Raw genomic sequence first — 23,008 nt, forward strand, 5'->3', positions numbered from 1 at the left:
CACAGCTGAGCACTCCGAATTAGCACGCAAGCTCATGATATTTAACCGTTGTTGTCATCCAGCTATTTTGGGCTTTGTTTTTTCTTTACTGACGATCAAGTTGTTTTTCCAACTCACCGCCTCCATTTTTGTAGCACAGGTAAGGAAAGCGCCACACGTTTCCAAGTCCGATGATTTGTCCCGCAACTGCAAGGAGGAACTCCATTTTGTTGGACCATTGTCCTCTGGCCACAAGGACGGGTCCAGGCGAGGCGGTTTCCTTGCTCCCCTTGAACTTGACCTCTGGGTCATATGGCTTTTCCATGGCACTGCAACAATAAAAATCTTAAAATTAGCAGAAGCATGGAACTCTTTAAATTGCATCAGGATATTAATGGGAAATATTAAACCCACATATGACAAAATAATCCCAGTGATATTTGGGGGGCTATTTTTAAAATTACGCAGTCATATTTTATGTCCTCTCCATCGAATATGTGGTAGCAGGCAAAAGGCCGACTAATCCAAGTCTGCAAATTGAGCAAACTCGGGTAATCTAAAACACCCAAATGGCCAAAGATGCGGGTAATGCCTAAGAGTGCAAGCAGGAAATAGTTACAGAAGAACAACGACAAACAAACACCGTAAGCAACTGATAGAACTCAACCTGGACGCATGACAGTAGAGCGTTATAAATACACTAGAGTACAGTGAGAGAAGTGGGGCCAGCTGAGCATGAGGACAGGAAACTCGAGGGACTGGGAATGATGGCAAACAGCAGCTGACTAATGGAAGCAAAAAAGTGTCCAGCAGCCAAGAAATTGTCACAGCGAGGCGAAAACGAAACAACAATTACAAAGTTATACTCATGAGAAGTAACGAACTACACCTAGTTAAATGCACTTCAAATACATTGGATGCGAAAAACACGATAAAAAGTTAATACGCTATATAAACCTCATGGAAAATATTTGCTGCGGGTGTTAAAATACTTGGCTGGTTGCTGAGTCCAATGTTTGCCATGTGATGATGTTCCCAGCTTGCATTTTAACAGCTCTGCTCCAGAATGAAAATATCGTCAAAAAAAGCCATCATGGTTTTGTTTTTTTTAGCAGACGGATGAAAGATGAAGGTAGATTTGTGAGGTGGTTTTGATACTTGCTTTTGGAGAAAAGTGATTTCTGTTGGACCATAGAAATGGAACTTTTCACACTGTGAACACAATGAGCGCAGTCTTGCTCGGGTGGGTCGCCAGTGGGTCAAAGCTGCTTGGCAACAGAGGGACTTTCTCCTCAATGTCGCTTTTGTGTAGCTGCTTTGGCGTTAGTGTGGGAGTGTGGCAAATTATCTTGCAAATATGTGCGCGACTACAGGGCACTAAATGATGTATCGGCCACAGTGACCTCATAAACTACAACAGTGAGGTCAGCGACGGCCTAATAAAGAATATGTGACATCGGAACAGACTTTGACCTAACTACACTTGCTGAGGGGTGGGCAGCAGCTTATTACTCTTCATACTCTCATTGTAATGGGGTTTTCATTTGAATCAAATGAGTTCAAACGACACATTAAGGTCAAAGGATCTTTCAGTCAACCCGACTGATGCAGCTTTGTCTTCCACTATCGAGACAAAATTCCACAGATAACAAAATGACAGATTTAAAAGTAAAGCCTTGACAGCGTAATGGCGCAAATATTCCAGTGGCATGCAATCAGGGCCTTCAAGGCCTTCTCTGCTGGCCCAATGTCAGAAGCACAGACGTGAAATGCTAATATTTTATTTCCAACAGTCTTTTGTCTTCATTTCAAAGCGTGTGTCTTGGGAGACTTCCAGTCGTTTCTGTGGGTTTTTTTTTTTTTAGTCCAATCAGATTTCAGCTTCGACGTGTTGCCGTACCATTTTAGATTCATTGCTTATTGCCTTCTGGAAGGCCCCGTGACGAACGAGTTCCTCCGTCCTCTCATTAGTTCAGCTACACATTTAATTGGTTGAGCACGATGTGCATCAAAGCTTGATTTACAATGGAGGACAATGTCACACCATGATTAAAAATTCTCTGCCGAGGCAAACTTTCCAAGAAAAGACTTTATGAGTCCAGCTTAACCAATACTGTTGCTGGCTGGTGTGGTGTATTTTATTTCAAGTTTTTATATTGAGAAACATAGCTGGGCATTCCGCCTATGTGACGGACCGGTCTGTCTATCCGCCTGTGACATTTTGTAGGCGATAAACGATAGACGGGAACCTTAAAAAAAGAAACTGATTAAGCATAGTCGGAAGCCCATTTTTTCTGTTTTATGTCAACGTTTATTGTCGATTTTCGTGGCGAGGTTTCGATCGCCGCAGCGAGGTGTCCGTTTCCCACTGGCCGCGGCCGAGGCTTCTGCGTCCTAGAAAGGGGTCGCAAGCCGACCAACATGTCAATATCTGTCTGTAAGGCTTATTTTAAAACTTCCGTGGCTTGAGGTGGAAACACGCACCTCGCCAAGCAGTTCAACACACACAAGCAACATTACGTTGAGTCATTATCAATTAAATGAACATATTTGGCATGGTGGTGGACTGGTTAGCATGTCCGCCTTACAGTGCAGAGGTCGAGGGTTCGAATCCGGCCCCGGCCTTCTGGTTTCCTCCCACATTCCAAAAACATGCACGGTAGGTTAATCGGACACTGTAAATTGCCCCTAGGTGTGAATGTTTGTTTGTCTCTGTGTGCCCTGCGATTGGCTGGTTACCAGTTACCCCTGGGGGATGTCATTAATACTTGTCAAATGTGGGCTTGTGAAGCATGTGATTAAGGGCTATATTAATACATCTGACTAGAGGTTTTGATGTTGTTGGAAGGTGATGTAGTGGAAGATAAAAGTAACTGTCTTTTTTGCTTTCGTAACAATGGGATCCATCCTCAAATACGTGATATGCCTCAGTCGCTTCTTTAATGCCACACATAGTTATATAGCATTTTTGGTACCTTATTTTGTGATGTGATGGTGTTATTAATTTATCAGACTGCCTTGTTTCAACTGGTGGGCCAGCATAGAACATATACCGGTACTTGAAAAAAATACGTTTGGGTTGACTTCCCCTTTAAGAGCTGGATTAGGTCACTTAAATATTATCCACTCAGGGCTCAGGTCCAAAACTCACCACCCACCACTGACAGACTCAAACATTACATCATCTTTAATACTGAGCAGGGAACTGGGCAGCCTATAGTTGAAAAAAAGTTGGTTTTTAATATCTTAACCCTATTAAATGTGTATGTGTGAGACTCCACACATGACTAGGTGTGTGTGTGTGTGTGTGTGTGTCTATCTTGTTTTCTATCTGTTACACTGGGGAACACATTTTTTGGTGAGTAAGGCATGACAGCCGTTTTTAACTATTTTTGGGGAGTGGAATCCAAAACTGATCTAAATGTTTCTCTTATCACGTCACGTTGTTGAGGAAAGGCAAGGCAAATGTATTTCTATAACACATTTCATGCACAATACAATTCAAAGTGCTTTACATAAAACATTAAAGGCGTTACAGGCAACAAAGGGACTTTCTCCTCGTTGCTTTTGTGTGGCTGCTTTTGCTTTAGTCCGGGAGTGTGGCCAATTTTCATGCAAATATGTGCAAGACGAGAGTGCACTAAATGATGTACAGACCACAGTCATGTTTTAAATTATAGGACCCCTGTACTTAAAAGAAATGTGAAATAAATGTGCATGGATGTATATAAAAGAAACAAGATGGAATATTTACAAACTTTGAAAACTAAAAAAAATTCTCGATTGTGACTGAGTCCAAACGTAATCAGCTTTTCTTACTACAGTCTGATAATTAGTGGAATCTTGCTTACCCTGAGCGTAAACTGTGGCAAAGAAACTTGACATGCCTGAAAAAAAAGATTTTTTTGTTCCTTATTGTTATCAGTATGTGTGTGCAGTGTCCAAAGCACTGCCGCGAATAGTGAAAATCCGAGAATAATTGATACAACTCAAAGGTTTTTAATTGCCAACAGGTGCCACGAGATGGCAGCAAATCACTTTTTTTATTAGACAAGGATATGGCCTAACAAAATGAACCTTTGACCCTAAGATGCCAAAAGATGGCGCCAAGGAAAGATTGTTTTATTAGACATGGCTTTGGCCTTAGCACTTAAAGAGAAAATACGTGAGTTTTTCAGTGAATAACAGAGGATGGTTTCCTTAAAAAAAATGTAATAAAATAAAATAAATCAATGAATAGGCGAATTTGCGAATGTGAGTATATGGTGGTTCATTGTACACTACTGGAGCACATGCTTAGCCCACAAAACCATACATTTCATTTTTTCATTTCATTTTTTCATGCCCTGGCAACCTCATGTTATGTATTGTTGTGATTACAGCCAGGAGTGACAAATATCACTTTGCCAAAATCACATTCTTAGCAGAACCCTCAACTAACTGACAACAATCTGTTGACGGCTGATTTAATAGTCAACATCATCATTACTATTATTTCAGCAGTTTCAGAATCAAAACTGCTAGTCTCCCGCTGTTCTTGCTGGCCATCTGACAGTGACTGTCGTGGTGTGTCACTTTATGGAATGTGAGGAGGGACATATTACATTAGTGTCAGCAACTACAGAACCATTTCATAAAACACTCCACGGGAGCCACAAACTATTTGGACAGCTGTAATTAAGATACATGTTCTTTTGCTTTTTCGGTTTTTAATCAGCAGCAGACGCCCGTAGAACCGGGTGGCCTGGTCGAAACAATAGTCATCACATCTGCCATACCGGATGTGGCTTTTGTAGTAGTCACAAACTGAACAAATAAATAATATTCGTAAAATTGAGTTAGAATGGCATAATGCAATCAAAAGCAATAAGTCAGTATTAATCCAGTGAGTTTGACAAAGTAAGTGCCGTCTGTTGGGTATTAATACTAATCAGGCCCCTCCCATGCATTTCATGGCTGCGCTCTGGTGACAGGTCTGCGGCTATCCCGTGCTAGCAAGAGAGTCTGAAAGTTAGGCCGCAAATTACACATACTAGTGAAGCAAAGCAAAACTTTTGGGATGAATAAAAATTCAATAAAACATAAACCAATACCAAGTGTTTACTTTAGTTTTCTTGAGCACGGCATTTTCCTAATTTTGCACATCTGATTTCACTGTCTTTTACATGAAAAAATTCTGCCTCGCAAGAGTGAAATATGTTTAGTTCTTTTCACAGTTTCATTGTACTCATAGTGCAGCTATGCATAGTGTATAGTTTTTGGTTCCACTTTAAAATGCACTGAACATGTACGGATAAAAGTGTTATCGCCTTCAAATTGAAGCTGCACCATCATTTATAAACATTATTAGGAATGCTGGTACAAGCTGCAAAGTTTCATTAAAGTTGAATGTGCTGTCATCTTCATTGTCTTTATTTTTAATTCGCACATACCTTAAAGGATTCAAACTGTAAGCTAATGCTAGCTACAAGAGTAGCTGCTTGCTGGTGCAATATGCTGCGATTTGCATATGATCTGATTAGTGGACTAGTCCCGATTACTATCAGCGTCTAGTTGTGGCAGCCCTAGCTAGTGTAAAACGTGTTAAAGAGGTCCCATGTGGACACAAATAATATCTGCACCTCTCATGCACGTATTGTATTGTTTGTTGGTGGTGAAGTCTATGCATGAAGCACTAAAATATTTATAAATAATACCATGGACTCTACTTCATGGATTACGTCTAATGCAGGGGTGGACATGAACGTAACCACTGCGATAAACGAGGGATTACTGTAACCCATTTGGTGCCAAAAAAATGGAAAAAAAATAAAAGGACTGAAGAAGAAAAGAATGTAATGAAACATATTAACTATGTACTGTAACTATGTAACTCACTGGCAAATTTTTATCAACTCTGGAATGTTTGTAATTTTGGTAAATCATTAAATGCATAAAGTTAGAATATCAAATGTTACAGTGTGTGGTTAACGTTAGTTTTCCCCTCAACACCACAGTACATTTGTTTATTGTATTTAACATGAGCTGTGGTGGAGTCGTCATTGGAGACAAAGCGCCATTTCTTTGCATTAAGATTTTTTTTCTCAACGGGCGGCACGTTGACCTTGTGGTTAAGCACATCCGCTTCACTGTTCTGACATTGGTGGTTTGAATCTGGCCTTCAACCTTCCTGTGTTAAATGTTCATATTCTCTGTGTGCTTGTGTGGAGTATAATCTCCATGACTTGAGTGAGGATGAAAGCTGATTAGAAGATGGATGAATTTGAAACAATTCCGACAGCAGCTAAAGATAACTCCGCTACTGGAGAAGATTCTGATATTATTGCAGGTAAGTTGACAACTTCTTGACAGTTCTATATGTATGTATGTATATTATAGCGATTTAACATCCATCCATCCATTATCTATACCGCTTAACCTCACAAGGGGATTTTTCCACTATAGGCTGGCCTAGTGGCAATTTAGAGTGGCCAATTAACCTACCAAGCATGTTTTTGGAATGTGGGAGGAAACCGGAGTACGCGGAGAAAACCCACGCAGGCACAGGTAGAACATGCAAACTCCACACAGGAAAGCCGGAGCCAGGACGAACCCACGACCTCTGAACTGTGAGGCGGACGTGCTAACCAGTCGACCACCGTGATATATATATATATATATATATATATATATATATATATATATATATATATATATATATATATATATATATATATATATCATTATGTTTTATTATCATTATATAATATCTCCTACTACAGGCTGCAATTCCAACTCTTTATTGCTGGGTAACCCCAGGGAAAAAAATGAAGTAAGTTCTTTTGGCACCGCTTCTGTCTCTTTTCGTTTTATTGTGCTGCAAAGTATTAACATATGTCCTCCAACCACTACCATGAGGTTTTGATCTGTAGCGCAGCCAGCAAGCTTAGGAATTTGCCTTCAGGCTCAACCAGTGCATGCATGTGAATCAGTAAATCTTTCTCACTTGTAACCATTAAAAACAACACCACCATTCACAGTTTCTCTGACCAAATTCTGTACACTTGCCACTGAGGATGACTACTCTACTCTCAGGAAAAAAAAATGCAACACGCGGTTCAATCCGTACTGTTAACCTGTCACTATTAAAGTAGAATTTCTAGTGTACATTTTCTAAACATTTACCACACTGGTAGGTACAGTCGATTGGTTTTACTTAGAACTAGGGTCTTTAATTCTGAGTAAAAAAAAAAGAAAAATTCAAAATCTGTGCTGTGCCTATGCCTATATATATTAAAGACCACTTTTATCCCCTCCTGACTTGCGATTAACTTCAAATTGTCGAGCTTTGTTGATGTATGCATATTTGTATTTGATTGTTTTACGGTGCATTGTAAAGGACTTTGGAACCCGGTCTCAAAAATGTTACAGAAATAAAGTGAATATTTTTAGACACTGCTGTGTCTTGCTAATGTCCCTCAGATGAACAGTAATCTGCACGGGTGTAGGTCACTATTGAAGGAAAAATTCAGTGAGGCTTTCATTTACTGTGCGTGTGCAAAATCACATACTGTACATTTATTGTGCACTGGTCCATGCAAACGAACATCATTCACTCATCATTGCTCTCTTGAAATAAAAATAGGGGTTTGTTTTTCAATGGAAAAATACAAATACACAACGCTGTCACATCTGGGCAATGCAGATGTTGCGATACCAAAGCGTACGTCACAGCATGTCACAGGGGCGCAGAGGCCACAGGTTGCCGCAGCTGTTATCCGAAAGGGCAGCTTGAAAACAACCTTCTCTGAGCAAGCTTTTTAATCAGCCGCCTATGTTGTTGACACTTGGCGAGAAGGAGGCAACTTCCCACTGTGCAGACCCTAAAAAGGACAGCGCACAACACTTTGAGATGAGAGATGAGTTTCTCCCCTTCCAGCCATCATATCCTTCAGATCACATTCACAGGCATCACATACAAAATCCATTTTTGGTATTGTGCTATCATCTTGGCGTAATCGGTACGACTGCAAGTCTATACTTCAACAAAGTGACTGAAAAGTCTATGATCAATGAACATTAACTTAATCAATTATTATGTAATAGTTTCAGATAAGGTTTGCCCAAGAAAGAAATGTGTCCTTGGCAACTGATAAAGTGTAACAAAAGACAACAACAGGTCAACTTAAAACACTTTATAATGAACATTAATAAACAACAACGCAGGAGTGAGACAAGTATGGTCCGCTGGCCACAGATTCTGCACAGTTCCTTAATCAGTCCCACAAGCAGTAACATTATCAAATGTCCTGTAATATTTATGCATTTAGCTGTTCCCCCTAAAACTGGTTAGTTAAAATCTAAATATTTTGTAATTTCTTCATTGAGTCTGTAAAATAAATGTTTACACATTGAGCGCAAAGGTTTGCCCACCTCCGCTCTAGTGTCTCTACAAGCTTCAGTATGACACTAGCCTTTCATGGTTAAAGATAATTAACTTCACCTTCTGCTAACCGAAACTCTGTTTTCTTCTGTTTACGACACTGACAATTGAATACTATCATTGAAAGGTTTTCTTAATAGCATTCAGTTAGTGGATGAAGGCCAGATACTGAAGAACAAAACTGTTAGGGTTGCATGGTTGCTGATGCTGCCCGTTATTTTCCTCAGAGTCTGTGCATCATCGGTTTACTTACAACAGTTTTGAAAGGCCTTAAAAATATTGTCGCAAATCGTATGCTATGTTTTTAACTGCAAAAACAAAATTCTACTGAATAACCCGAAGGATTAGCAAACCCGGGCGACTCACAATTTCGTACAAATGAGTAGTTAAGTTATGTGTCACTGTCCCTTGGTGATAAATGACACCTTTTTGTGTGGATCAGAAACAAGCCAAACAAGACTCAACACGGGCTTAAGAGTGTCAGTGTGACGTTCCATCAAGCATGTGATTCTGTCATCAGCCTGTGACTATTTCCGTTGACTCACGGACCAAACTTCATAAATTTGGCAGAGTCTTTATATTTTTACAAGCCTGACACAACTGGGAGGCAAAATGATCCCAAATTTCTTTGACTGTCAAATCACACACACTATGCACAACTGAGCAGCTGTTGATCATCTGAGAATAGCATCACTACATCAAATTCAAATTTAGCCTGTATAAAACATTTCCGACCACCAATTATTAGCGTAGCATTTTTAATCAGGACAACTATTTCTACAGAATAACTTTGTTACTTGCTGTTTGGCTACACTACTGTGCAACAGCGACCTAAAATGCATTTTTCCCCCCCAAAAGAATGCTCTGGCTGAGATGTTATTCTAAACAAGAGAAATAACCGCTCCCACTGCTGGGTAGCCTGTAACCTTTGGCCTACATAATGTGGCAACAAGCACCAAGAATAAGTGCACAAGCGCACAAAAGCCCAGCTGCTCTTCAAACGCCTGTGCTCCTAACCAAAAACATGAAAGCAGTGTATACACATCACTCGTAGGGGGAAAATGCATGTGGCTTGATTGAAAAGGCGTAGATCGTACCTGAGAAAGGCGGTCGCAACGTCAGCAGTCTGTAGTTGCGTGTGGCACTTCATTCATCCTGAGGTGACCCTCATCTGAGCCCAAGTAGGTGTAGCTGTGAAGGGCAAGCCCACGGGGCAAGCGTTGCACGTGTGATAAAGAGAGAAAGCACGATGGACTGGTCGGGAGACAAGAGGGGGCGATGGCGAGGTGGGGAGGAGGTGGGGGTTAGAAAGGGGGGACCGAGAGAGGGGCATGGTTATGTTTCAGAGGGTGGAAATGAAGGCGGGATCTATTCAACAAGGTCGCATGGGTACACACACCGGAGATGGTTAACTTGAGACTTTCTAAACAATGTATTTGGCAGAATACACGTATCAATAATTATTTCTATTTTCAATTGGCAGTCAAAAAAGGAAGGTAACTAACTCTCTTCCTGTGATATTGTACTTTATAGAAAAAACAGACAGCTATAACATAATTCAATAAAATGTAAACAGTGCGACTGCATATTTTTGATATCAATCCGATATCAAGTAAATATAGGGCCAGTATCGACATTACTTCCAAAATGTATTATTTTGCATATTACTAGTTTCTTGCATTTGAAGGTAATATGTTTCTGTACATACTTACCGTCTGTGTAATAAAATCATTACTTTTAAGTTACTTTTAAGTTCTCAGATCATTGTAATTCCTCATATAGTGGAGAGGGGGCGCACAAAATGAAAGTTTAATGAAGTCTATACTGTATTTCTATATTTGCAAACAGTGGTTACCATGAATATAACTGAAATACAATAATGTAATGATATAGGATAATTAAACAATCCAAACCTTTACACGACATGACACAAACTCGTTTTCTATGTCTCATCTAATTAACTACTAAGTTACAAAGTGCAGCCACAAAGATTTAACAAAAAAGGCTGTGAAATTGAACATGAACATGTTAACATCTTATACTATTTCAGTTATACAAATAAAAATGTACTCCAAGAATGAGATCTATCAGCAACGGGGCATGTTTTGTAACAAAAACCTTTGGAGTACTTAACTGTATTTTGGAACCAGTGCATATATACTGCCCTGAAATAACAGTAATATTACATTGAGCATTTCAAAATATGGCTTATTTAAGTCCCACAGAGACTGAGTATACCAACAACGTACCTTAATGCCTTCTTTAGCTGACACAAACTCAGAATAGTGACTGGATTTCCATCTTGAAAACGCGAATCTCTCTGCTTCCTCCATCGTTTTTTTTCACGTGGTGACATCGTACACACGTGACGTAATTTACCCCAAGTCCCAGATGTACTATGTAAAATATGTAAATTGGATTGCCTGAGGCGGCACGGTGGTCCACTGGGTAGCACGTCCGCCTCACAGTTCAGAGGTCGTGGATTCGATCCCGGCTCCGGCCTCCATGTGTGGAGTTTGCGTGTTCTTCCGTGCCTGTGTGGGTTTTCTCCGGGTACTCCGGTTTCCTCCCACATTCCAAAAACATGCATGGTAAGTTGATTGGACACTCTAAATTGCCTCTAGGTGTGATTGTGAGTGAGGATGTTTGTCTCTGTGTGCCCTACGATTGGCTGGCAACCAATTCAGGGTGTCCCCCGCCTACTGCCCGAAGACAGCTGGGATAGGCTCCAACACGCCCACGACCCTTGTGAGGATAATGGATGAATGAATGGATTGCCTGATGTTTGCATCATATATTTTGACAATGAAGAAAAAAAGTGAAGTCCCAGAATGCTTCACTTCGAGCTGTAAAAACGGTACACTTTTTTTGTGTATTCTGTAATTACCATTTGTTTGCTGTCTGTCTTTATTCAGAAATGGGGCCTCCTCTTGTATTTTTTATCTGTTAATTATTATTTTTCTTCCTAACATGAACGCATGAGGGACAGAACACCGTGAGTGAGAAATATGTCATTTTTATTCAAGTATTGTGAAATAACATTCACTTCTGCTGAATTAGTCATCCTGTAGTGACACGCAAGTGACCATGACTCAAATTGAAATTTATAACAATTTTCTTTGCAGTGCCGGTATGTATTAGTAGCAAGTTGTGATTTTGGGAAGGAGCTGAAAATTGATCATGGTGATAAATAATATGTTCGATCAGATATCACTGTCGAATATTTATTATTCGGGAAAGTTAGCATCACCGTGATAGCTGGGATGGAAATGGCATTCCTGGGTCCTGTAACTGTAAAATTACAAGAAATATAAAGGGTAACGCATTGTATTACCCGGTTAACACCCACACATAATTTACATTACCCCAACACTGATCAGCGATACAGATACCTTTCAATAATTAAGATAGATACATCATTAAATTGCTAAAGCTCAGTTAATTTTTATGATTTTAAGTGGTTTTGTGATATTAAAAGTCAGGACATAATTAGGACATAGTTAATCAGTGAATAGAAATGATAACTTTCCCATCATTAATTTCACGTCTGGAAATTTTTCTGAGATAAACAAAGTGCAAAATACCTAAAAATATTTTTAGGGACTGTTCAGAAACTACAATACAAAAGTTAGATAAAAATGATCCCTTCATTGCATTTCTTTTCTGGATTTTGTTCTAGATTATCACTCCACAAACACACAAACAAAGAAGAAAGTGTCTCTTCTTCATTGGACTATTCGCATTGTCACATTGTCAATGAGCTGCAATGATATTGGACTTTTTTGCAGAGGATAAAAAATACATCCCTGGGAGAATGGTAATATTGTCTGTCTACATGTGTTGCTTCACCTCTTGTGTTCAAATGTCCACTGCGGTTCTCAAACCGCTAGATAGATGCTAACGTTTAACATGTAAATGAACAGTCTCCTCCCAAAGTATTGGGACTGCAATGTTAATTATTTTGTTTCTGTAGGATTTTTGTATTGTATGATGATATTTTTTGTTTTGTATGATGTATTGTATGTTAACATTAAGCGTGCACTGCCTTTCTGCAGGTAGTTTAAAATACAGTGTGTAATTCTTTGTTTTATGTTTACTTTGACAGTAAATTTAAACTAGTGGCAAACAAACAGCTTGAAGCCTTTATTATATATTTTTAAAGCATTGTTGACTAATTGCCTAAGTGTTGCTTTTTGTGAAGTGAATTGAGTTGAGTTCACTACCACCATACAGTGCTCGTATCCAGAGATTGCACTTACAAGTTCGACCTAAAAATATCTCGAATGACGGCTCGTATAACGTACGTCAGGTCACTCGTATCTGAAGGCACTGTACATTATCTACTATCGACCCAGAAAACATTTTGGGGAGATAACCATAAACTCTGAACCTGTTCATTCTCTTCAACAGCAAATACTTATGCTTGACGTCAACACCAAGCTTGTCGGAGCCAGGGCAAAAACAGAGAAGCAACTGCTTCTGTTGAGTGTTAGTACAGTGTGCCATTCGCCCCAATAAAAATGTCCACTTCAATGCAGTTACCAGATAAGAAAACGGTTAGTCTTCTTTCATTTCCTCTTTCATCTTCCCCTATACAGTATACTAACTCTGCTGCTGCCTTTAACAGACATTAGTTAGAAGAAGAGACTCACAATTATCGGTGGAGGTATTGTTTATGTGTATGGTGTGCTGTGCAGGATTTTTCTCACAATTTAAAAGACAGTAAAAGACACTCAAAACCCTGTTTAAGGAACAGGGGTACTCAAATACAACTCTTAAGGGCAACAAGTTAATGTTTTCAATGAGTCAAAGTTCAATTTTATCATCACTGGTCACATGTGATAATACTGTACTATTAAGAAAATTCAATTTATTAAAAAACAAATTAACTCAAATAAAATGTCATTTCCTGTTTGATTAACAAAAAGAACCACAAGAAGGAAAAAAAATAATTGTATTGGCACTTCACGTTTTGAGTGTGTGCCAGTGTGCTTCAAGACAGGGCATTGGCTATTAGAGAGAGCTTTGCGTCATCTTGTGGAATGTTAGGGCATTTCAGAGAACAGGAAAAACTGCCAACAGGCACGCTTACCAGCACGGAGGTTCGTAATGTCAGCTCCAGGGGCGGAGCCAGAAAGTGGCTAATGGGTGGGCCTGGAAAAATCAGGGTGGGCCTGAATATTTCTCTCACTGAGCACAATCCTCCTGTCCCGACGTATATTCTAATAAAATGACAAATTGAATAATATGAAGTTCAGCTCTTCCTTAGACAACCACAGTTCTTAATATTCACGAAAATAAAAAAACATCAAAACACAAATCGAAAAATAATTCAATAATAATTTACGAAAAAATCACGGGGAGTTGGAGCTTATCCGAGCTGACTTCAGGTTACACCCTGGACTGTTCGCCAGTCAAACACATGGGCACATATACTGCACTTGTACTGTATTGTATACTGCAGAGAACTGACGGAGTTTGCTATAAGGGGTTCCGGGGGGCACTACCCACCTTGAAATATGCTTGAAGCCCCCAGGTGCCATTTCAGATAATTAACTTTTGGGTGTTTTCAGATTTTGATGGGAATTTTCCCCCATATTGTCGCCCTGTTTTCCGTGGATAGCACAATTGTTTTTCTATAGATATTGGGGTGTTTGTTTAAAAAAAATTTTTTTAAAGTGTGTGTGTGTGTGTTTATTAAAGGGAGCTGTTCAAATTACAAATTCTGCAAACAATTATGAACAGTGATAAAAGCACTGACGCTTCATCTTTAATCCTTGTGTTGATACAGAGACGAAAACAACAACACTCTATATACGTGGTTCCCAAACTTTTTTGTCTTGTGTACCCCAGGCCATTTTTTGTCATCATGAGTGCCCCCGAACGCATACGGGTTGATTTGATGCACAGAGACAAACATCCGCACTCACAATCACACCTAGGGTCAATTTAGATAGTCCAATCAACTTACCATGCATGTTTTTGGAATGTGGGAGGAAACCGGAGTACCCGGAGAAAACCCAAGCAGGCACGGGGAGAACATGCAAACTCCACACAGGGAGGTCGGGATCGAACCCACGACCTCTGAACTGTGAGGCGGACGTGCTAACCAGTCACCCACCGTGCCGCCCTGTGATTACATATACACAACAAATTGATGGATAGCTAGTTTTGAAATTACAAGCCGGATGTAATTCTTTGTTCAATTATTTTTCAATTTATTTTGAAGCTGAGGCTTGGTCACAAATAACACATTGCAGTATCTCATATCACAGTGTTGTTAAAAGTGAAAACAATTTTGCAAGAAACGTGAAGTTGACACACATGATTTGCCTTTGCAGGCCACATTAAATGAGGTCGCAGGCCGGATCTGTCTCCCGGGCCTTGACTTTGACACCTGTACTGTACAGAGTCGCGGGGAGGTGATGGAACCTATCTCAGCTGACAATGGGCGAAAGGTAGACTACACTACAAACTGGTCACCAGCCAGTCGCAGGGGATACACAGACACGGTCGCTGAGCGAGAACCGATCCCGCGCTGCCTGCACACAACTCAGGTGTGTGTACCACTACCACTGTAATTTATGTCTGTTGCTCCCTCTTGGCCAGGACTGCCTTGAAAATGAGTTTTTTAATCTCAGTGGCGTACTTACCGGCTAAATAAAGGTTAATTGCAAAAAAAAAAAAAATACTCAGTGGGCGAATTGGGAGGGATCAGTTCAATGGCTAAGACAGGTCAAAACATCTTCAATTGACACAACACAACCGTAGGTTATGTTTGCATTTGTTGAGATCTTAAATAAATACATATTGAAATAACTAAACAAATATTGAAATGTAAATATTAATATAAATAAATACACATTTAAATACCTATAAAATTCAAAATAAATACATATTGAAATAAATTAATAAATATTGAAATGCATAAAAGCGGCACAGTGGGCGACTGGTTAGCACGTCCGCCTCACGGTACAGAGGACGTGGGTTTGAATCTGGCCCCGGTCTTCCTGTGTAGTGTTTGCATGTTCTCCCCGTGTCTGTGTCGATTTTCTCCGGGTACTCCGGTTTCCTCCCACATTCCAAAAACATGCATGGTAGGTTAAATGAGCAATCTAAATTGTCCCTGGGTAGAGTGATTGGGAGTGGGAATGGTTGGTCGTCTGTGTGTGAACTGCGATTGGCTGAAAACCAGTTCAGCGTGTATCAAGCCTACTACCCGAAGATAGCTGCAATAGCCTCCAGCACAACCGCGACCCTCGTGAGGATAAGCGGTTCGGATAATGGATGGATGGGATGGATGAAAGACATAAATATGTATTGAAATAAATATAGAATTAAAATGACATTTTAATTACACTTTTAATTGTTACTTTAATGTTGTGTTCATTTATTTAAGCTTAGTACTCTTGGTCCTCCATATTGTCTAACGCATCTTTTGTCTAGGAGGTCTGCATTGGCTTATGGAGTCATTTCCTGCAAAAATCTGACTGGCAGAAAATTGAGCTCGGCAGTTATTAGTTATTATATGTGACGATATGGAATAAACTCATTTTAAAAACTGCAAAGGAACTCTTAATGGCATTTCACTGCAAGCAATTCAAATGGAGAAGGTTCAAATATCCATGGGGTGTTATTTTAAACATTGCCTAACCCAAATCATATGCATATATACTGTGGCCCAAGAACATGATTCACCTACTTTAAAACATAACACACAGTCAGCTACAGCAGTAAGCAAAAAGAAAATGGTCAAATCACATATTACCCTATTACCCCAAGGACAAACAAAATGGCAGCCTAACATGTCAGAGAAAAACAAAAGTCACATCAGCCTCAAACACTAACTACATCTGAAGGCATCGCATTGTCAAGCAGTATAATGGAAAAATACTGGAATGTCTAGACAAAGCAATGTTTTGAGGCGTTGAGGACGCAATGAACCTTCTGATATGAACTGTTTTAGAGATGTCTTGTAATGATTAGAAGACGTACTGTAAACGGTTCTTTATACAGTAGGTGCTGTTGAACATGGTACTGACTAGAACACAAAACGGACAGGCTTTGCTTTTGGGAGCAGTTCACCATGGGGCAAGCCAAAAAATTTGTTCAGGGCTACGAATGCATGGAGCAGGGGTGGGCAATTATTTTGCCCCGGGGGCCAAATGAGAAGCAGGAAATATTGTGGAGGGCCGGGCCAAAAGTTTGAAATCTACTCTGGTTATCGATGTTATTTCTTCGTTGAAATAATTAAATTACATATGTGTGTGTATGTGTTGGTATGAGATAATGAGAGAGTGCGGTTGTTTTTTTAAAAAAAAAAACATTTATTCAGTGACATTATGAAAAACAATGGTAATTGTGCAACATTTCTAACTCTTTTTCGGTAACAATTCAATGCTTTCTGTTTTTAACTTTCTATTACCCAGAGATGGGCAGTCCGTCCCTTGCAGCCCGGCCGGATGCCCATTTTTGGGGCGGGGGCTGACAAATGTTTAAAAATGACTGGACTAAGAATGGCTGGAAGTGGATTTTAGTCCGGCCCACTAATCGACCCTCATGCGTTTGACGTGGTCGCGCCTTTATGGTTTATAGCAGGCACAATATCCATTGTTGTCGCTGTCTTTTTGAAGCGAATCCCCCCGACTTGGAACTCAACTGTTTCAAAACAACTTGTGTCCGGGAGTATATTAAGCGGCGCGCAACACTCAAAGTATGACGCTGGAACATCAAGGTAGAGTTCATGAACTTCTTCTGGCGTCTTTCCTACTTCCGGAAATACGCCGTAGCAAACCTGCTGTGTATAGTGGTTTGCTGGTATGCTTTTATTTTGAAGGCCGTGAACGAAGGGAAGTATGGAAAATAAATAACTTGTTGAATGCGACTTCTGACCGTCTGTTGGACCCAAATAATTATACAATACGACAAAATCAACCCCGGGGCTCGCAATGGAAGTAAGCACACGCAGTTGGGTAAGTAGTAAAGTATTTAGTGGCGCATTTTGAAGCATGTCCACAGCGGGTTCGAATAGTAAATTATCCAGCTAATGATCCTTAAAAAGCTTCTGCCGTTAGCATCTCTCCCGCGGCGGCCTCAATCACGGACCCTCTTTTTTTGTTTCAGTGTTTTTTGTTTTGTTTTTTTCTTGTTCAATGAGACAAATCTAGCCTCTGTTGAGCTTCAACAAGTGCATCTACGTCAGGCTGAATGTTTTAGGTGGAGATATGAAGCACACATGACAGATGATCATCAGTAAGAGAGGATCTATAATTGGATTTGGTAAACTTCATTACTGAGAATGTTTGCTCACATCTATAGGTAGATCTAGGGGTGGGCGGTATGACGATAACAGATCGTTCAGCGGTTTAACGTGTTCACGATCTCATAAAGCCGAAAGATCGTTTGATCGTCTGCATGGCACATTCCAAACAGTTTAGCTCTATGGCGGCGCAAAGCCCCTGATGCGGATACCCGACCAACCAATCACAGCACACACAGTGAAAAAAACTCTACATCCACAGTGTCAATTTGGTTTGGCTTTTCCTCGGAGGAGAAAGCGCAAACCGGTTATTTGCAATGTTTGCAGGGACTCGGTTCGGACGTCAGCGCCAACAGCCAAAGCAAACGGACACATAATAGCCAGGGGCAGCCGCTAGCTCCAAGCTAACGCAACCCACGGTAACAGAGACATTTAACACGAGCACTCCATATGAAAAAACAAGCAAGCAGTGTAAAGAAGTAACTGAGGTGGTGACTTATAACCTTGCTGAAGACATGATTCCCATTAAAGCAGTGGAAAACGAGGGCTTTAAAAGACTCTTCAAAGTACTAGAACTGTGTTATGAGCTGTGTTTTTATGTTTACATTTTGTTACCTTTTATGTTTACATTCACTGCACATTTTGATAAAAATTGTCACGATTCAAATTAAAACCTGTTCAGAAAGCTTAGCTGTCTTAAAATGTCATTTTTTTTCTTTTAGAGTTTTAAACACATTTGGAATGTGTTTTATATGTTTAACATGAGGAAAATGGTCAGAGATGTGCAAATTAGTCTTAAAAAAACAATGTAAAAAAAGAATTATGATAAAATCGTGATCGTGATTTTATTTTTTTTTTAAATCATGATGTGATATTTTTGCGAAATCGCCCACCCCTAACATAAATACAATTTCACACAAAAAGTATTGCCTGTTCATAGTGTCGAATGATATAGAAAAATAAATGTTATGCCTACAAATAATATACTTGGTGAAATAATTGATGTCTATTATACTCTGATGTGTTGTATATTTATGCAATTTAGTGATTTTGTCAAGTATTTGAATTTCTATGTTGTCATTCTCTCGTGGCTGTTTCAATCCCCAGGTCATCATTGACATCGTCCCCAAAGTCAGGCGGTCCATCTGAGGGCATGTGTTCATCGTCGATCTAGATTGTCATCGGTGTTTGCCTCCATCTCCAACTCTGCTGTTTTGTCAGCCCACTCCGTCTGGATCCCAGCCGTCACCAGTGACTTGCAGTTACACTTCAAGTCAGCATGCAGGGTCAGAGTTGCGACCGTCACCAAAGAGATCATCCCGGACATGACTCTCTACAATTAAATGATAACGTCGCTAAATGTGGCTCTGAATTAAAAATGTATATTGTTAGCTGCATATCGTCGCTGTCATGTGAAAAACACTTATCTCCATTTTGTTCAATTTTCTTATTTTTACGTGAATAGTGGTTCCGCTTTACTGACATCGCATTAACATGATAATTAAACATTTTTAAAAAATTGGACATAAGTGTTTTTCACAGTACAGAGACGATATGCTGTATGTTGAAAAGAAAATGAATTAGTGTTACCCTCGTCTTTTTGATCGAATCAATACTGCTAACTGTTCTTCAGGCATGACATGAGCCATCTTGTTGCTACTACAATAAAAAAAACAAATAATTAAATTGAAACGAATACAGTATTTTCAATTAAAATGTGCACAACTTTGTTGGCTTGTGCATGAAACCTTCAAAATAGATATCCTGACAGTCAATAAGATTTTAGCAGTACAACATTGTAAACTGGGATTTTTGGGGAGTGTAACTCAAAATCCATTAAATACTTGGTTAATGTGTACTGATATATAATGATTTGCTCTTCTTGTTCATAAACAACCAACAAATATATAGATATACAAGTACCCTCACCTACAAGTTTGTACCAGAAAAACAAAAATGACAATCAATAATTTGTTAGAATATAATCGGCCTCAGTGACATGTTTAAAAACTAGTAACAAATTATGGGACATTTTGCTCAAGTATTTTTCTTTTACATTAAACACTACAATGTCCTTGTTTTTTGGAGTCCCGTGAGACTACTTAAATTAATAAAACGGAGCGACCAATTTAACAAGAGCTATTAACAGCATCCATACAAAACATACATTTTTGTTAACGTGCTTAATTGTGGGTACAAGTGACTAAACTACAGTATGGTGACAGATACGTTGAAAACAGAGCTACATTAGCCAAGTACCAATGCTAACAGTGAAACGCATCATTAGATTGCAATCTATCGTCCAAAGCTATTATTTGAGACGGAACGACTTTATGAAATACATATTAATAAATTGGATATACACGTTGCTGACTTTACCTGCTGTGAAGATGCGTCTTCTGAGCAGCTGGAAACGCCATCCGATCCGCTCGCATTCGCCATCTTTGTTTTCTTATCTACGCATGCGCGGGGAGAGGAATCGCGGATCGATTAGCTCCGCTTTAAATTGGATATACACGTTGCTGACTTTACTTGCTGTGAAAATGCGTCTCCTGAGCAGCTGGAAACGCCATCCGATCCGCTCGCATTCGCCATCTTTGTTTTCTTATCTACGCATGCGCGGGGAGAGGAATCGCGGATCGATTAGCTCCCCTTCGGACCTGCCTGTGTTCTGCCTGACGTCATCCTACGGGTCTTCTTTTTATGTTGTGTTTTGAATATTTTACAGCACTTTGAGTTGCATTTTTATGTATGAAAAGTGCTATAAAAATAAAATGTGATTGATTGATTGATTGATTGATTGATTGATCCTAATTTGCATGTTGTGCAGATTCGTCCTCTCACAAAGTGATTGTATCCTCAGCTGGCAATTCGTGCGTAGTGATGATTCGTAGTCGTAGAAGCGAGAGTTGTATTCACAAAACACTGGCACTCACAGTTTTTATTGGTACTCACAAAAAAAAATTAAAACCCTCACAATTTTGATTCGCCCTCTCAGGAAAAGAAGTCAAACCCTCACAATTTTAATTTGTACTCACAATTTATTACTATTACGGATACGAATCGTTAATCACGCATATGCCTTTTTGACAGCGATCTTACTCCACAAACACACGGCGGTTACCCTTGACTTCAGTAAATAAATATTTAGTAGTCCATATTTTTTTGAAACCACGGCATTCAGGATCCACTTTTCATTTTTTGGCACGGGCAAACATTTTGAAGGACTCGGACAGAGTACCTGTACATAAACGACGCACGCACATTATAAACAAGTTTCTAAATAAAAGCACTGCTGTTTTAGTCCACGCACTTTGTGAAATTTTGGAAGTAGGTTTTATTTTCTTATTTCCTATCAACCTTTCACGGGCCAGTAAGGGCCGAGCCGCGGCCAAAACACGTTTTGCAACATTGTAACAGTACTGTAGCTTTTATTTTTTGAATTCCCAGCAACTTTTTGCGGCCAGGTAAGATGCAGGCGGCTCGCGGCCCTTAAAATCCCCGCGTCTGGCATGGAGACTTTACGAGAATTGATGGAGGCCAAAAGGCTGCTACACAAACTTTATGACAATGACTTCCAATTTGCCAAAGACCAGTATGGTCGATGATTACTTTAACATAGGCCTTCCCCTTCAGAAAGAAGACGCTGAGTTCAACCAACCACTGCTGTGTAGAGCAGCAGGTCCTGGGTTAAAAAAGAAGCTAAGAAAGTCTCCTCGGTTTTAGTAGGACTACACTAGGTTGAGGTGTTTCAGTGCAACATCAAAAGGATCTAGTGCATTACAAATCAGGGTGTTTACCTTCCTAAAAACAAAACAAATTGGTGTTACGTTTGACTTGCAGGGTGCATCTTACTAGGATACCTTGTTGAACTCTGCGCTTGTACAAGGTCCAGACCTGTCGTCTGTCTCGTCGGTGTCTTTTCCCGATCTCCCCAAGAACTTGAGGCCTTTATAACAGCAATAAAGGCCGTCTTCTGCCAAGATCCCAGACAAAGATTCAAATCTGATGATTCCTTTGGTGGATAAATGCAAATCTGGATGGAGAGCTAGAAAATCATAAGATACTGGTTCTCATCTTTGGCACCACATTATCTTCAAGTTGTGCTAATTACTGTCTGTTGCGAGTATTGCAAAATGGATTACAGAGATCCACCTGAACAGTGCTTGTTTGAGGTCAAATGTGATCAAAATAATGGTAAAAGATGCATAGCCTTCTTTACTTGCTATAACATACAAGCCGTCTGCATTAGCAATCTGGAAAGACTACAAACCTAGCGATACAAGGTGAAATCAATGGTGACTTTAATTCCGTAGTCTGTATATTGCGTTTCGGGTGTTTAGTAGATGATTGTGTTAATTTCAACGCTACGGTCTACCACATTCCGCACCTCCTTTCACTATATCCTTCCAAGTAATTAACCTGACCAGGTGCTCCCTTCTCCCAGGTATTACCATACCAAATGGTTTTCAGCCACATTCACTGTGGTAGTTTTGTATGTATTGCAGATTGTTCATTGTTACACACCATTTTACATACCGTAGGGCTGTTTCCCCACGTCAGCTCTGATCCTTCTTTATTTGGTTTACACAATAGCTAGTTGGACTGCTTTATAACCTGAGAACGCAAAGTTGAATTGAGTCACAGCTAATCACCTGCCTCTATAATTGTCAAAAGCGTTGTTGGATGACAGCGGACGGACAACGTTTTGGTGCCGAGGGAGAGGTATGTGAAGTCTCTGTCTAATAATCAGAGATGGCTTGATTTGTCCCTCAAAATATTTTTGACTGAGATTTAAAAAAAAAATTCTTATTCCTAGCACATCGTGTTTTGGAATTTCTTTCACATTTTCTATTTAAGATTGGCCTAGCTTGCGCAATACTGATTTGACCATGCGTTGTAATTTACGCTATAACGTTTCAGGAAAAAAAATCCACCGTTACTGACCCGAACCCTTAATTCATACATCTTACGAAATATTGTATACTTCTATATTATATATTTTATTTTATTCTATTATTATGAAACTCCGATGTGCTGGAGAAGAGACCAGGGCAAATGGGGGGATGGGTGGGGGAATAGGCTGCTGGTAATGCTGGCCACTCCTAAATGCAACCCACTGCATACCATTCATAGAGGGAGAAACATTAGTGTCTTTCAGTGGACTCTTCTCAAGTAAATGGACTTGTGCTATTCAAGCGTGCATTCATCATATTTTATGATAATTTGAACTTTTGCTCTTTGATTGTAATGGAATGCCAGAATAACAACTTTACCGTCATTTACTGGGCTTCTCATGGATAAAAATGTAAAGATTTGACATTATAGGTCAACTTCATGTTGTGTTT

At 39.7% G+C, this 23,008-nt stretch overlaps 1 protein-coding gene and 2 long non-coding RNA genes across 5 annotated transcripts in view; 1 reads left to right on the top strand and 2 right to left on the bottom strand.

The window, feature by feature from the left end:
• Positions 1 to 9,700, bottom strand: part of LOC147142197 (sodium- and chloride-dependent GABA transporter 2-like) — a 23,853-nt gene extending 14,153 nt beyond the window's left edge. The window contains exons 1-2 of the mRNA XM_086041515.1: positions 9,499 to 9,700; positions 118 to 308 (exon numbers count right to left, since the gene is read on the bottom strand). Of these exons, the coding sequence (XP_085897641.1) occupies positions 118 to 308; positions 9,499 to 9,551 (244 nt within the window). The 5' untranslated portion in view covers positions 9,552 to 9,700. The remainder of the gene's footprint in view (positions 1 to 117; positions 309 to 9,498) is intronic.
• On the top strand, positions 3,192 to 20,392 carry LOC147142198 (uncharacterized). 2 transcript variants are annotated; one of them, XR_015088204.1, is made up of 5 exons: positions 3,192 to 6,307; positions 12,081 to 12,218; positions 12,812 to 12,957; positions 14,743 to 14,958; positions 18,768 to 20,392. It is a non-coding gene; the product is annotated as an uncharacterized LOC147142198 (long non-coding RNA). The 2 variants fall into 2 exon arrangements; XR_015088205.1 differs by lacking the exons at positions 3,192 to 6,307; positions 12,081 to 12,218; positions 12,812 to 12,957; positions 14,743 to 14,958 and adding an exon at positions 16,354 to 18,079.
• Positions 17,940 to 20,272, bottom strand: LOC147142199 (uncharacterized). Of its 2 annotated transcripts, XR_015088207.1 has the most exons (4): positions 20,193 to 20,254; positions 20,040 to 20,116; positions 19,251 to 19,319; positions 17,940 to 18,993 (listed from the first exon to the last, which is right to left on the bottom strand). It is a non-coding gene; the product is annotated as an uncharacterized LOC147142199 (long non-coding RNA). The 2 variants fall into 2 exon arrangements; XR_015088206.1 differs by having other exon boundaries at positions 20,040 to 20,272.
• Positions 20,393 to 23,008: the final 2,616 nt, after the last annotated feature.

This window comes from Filicampus tigris, chromosome 9 (genome assembly GCF_054856515.1).
Source record: "Filicampus tigris isolate MCC_2025a chromosome 9, RoL_Ftig_1.0, whole genome shotgun sequence".
In the NCBI taxonomy this organism is placed as follows: Eukaryota; Metazoa; Chordata; class Actinopteri; order Syngnathiformes; family Syngnathidae; genus Filicampus; species Filicampus tigris.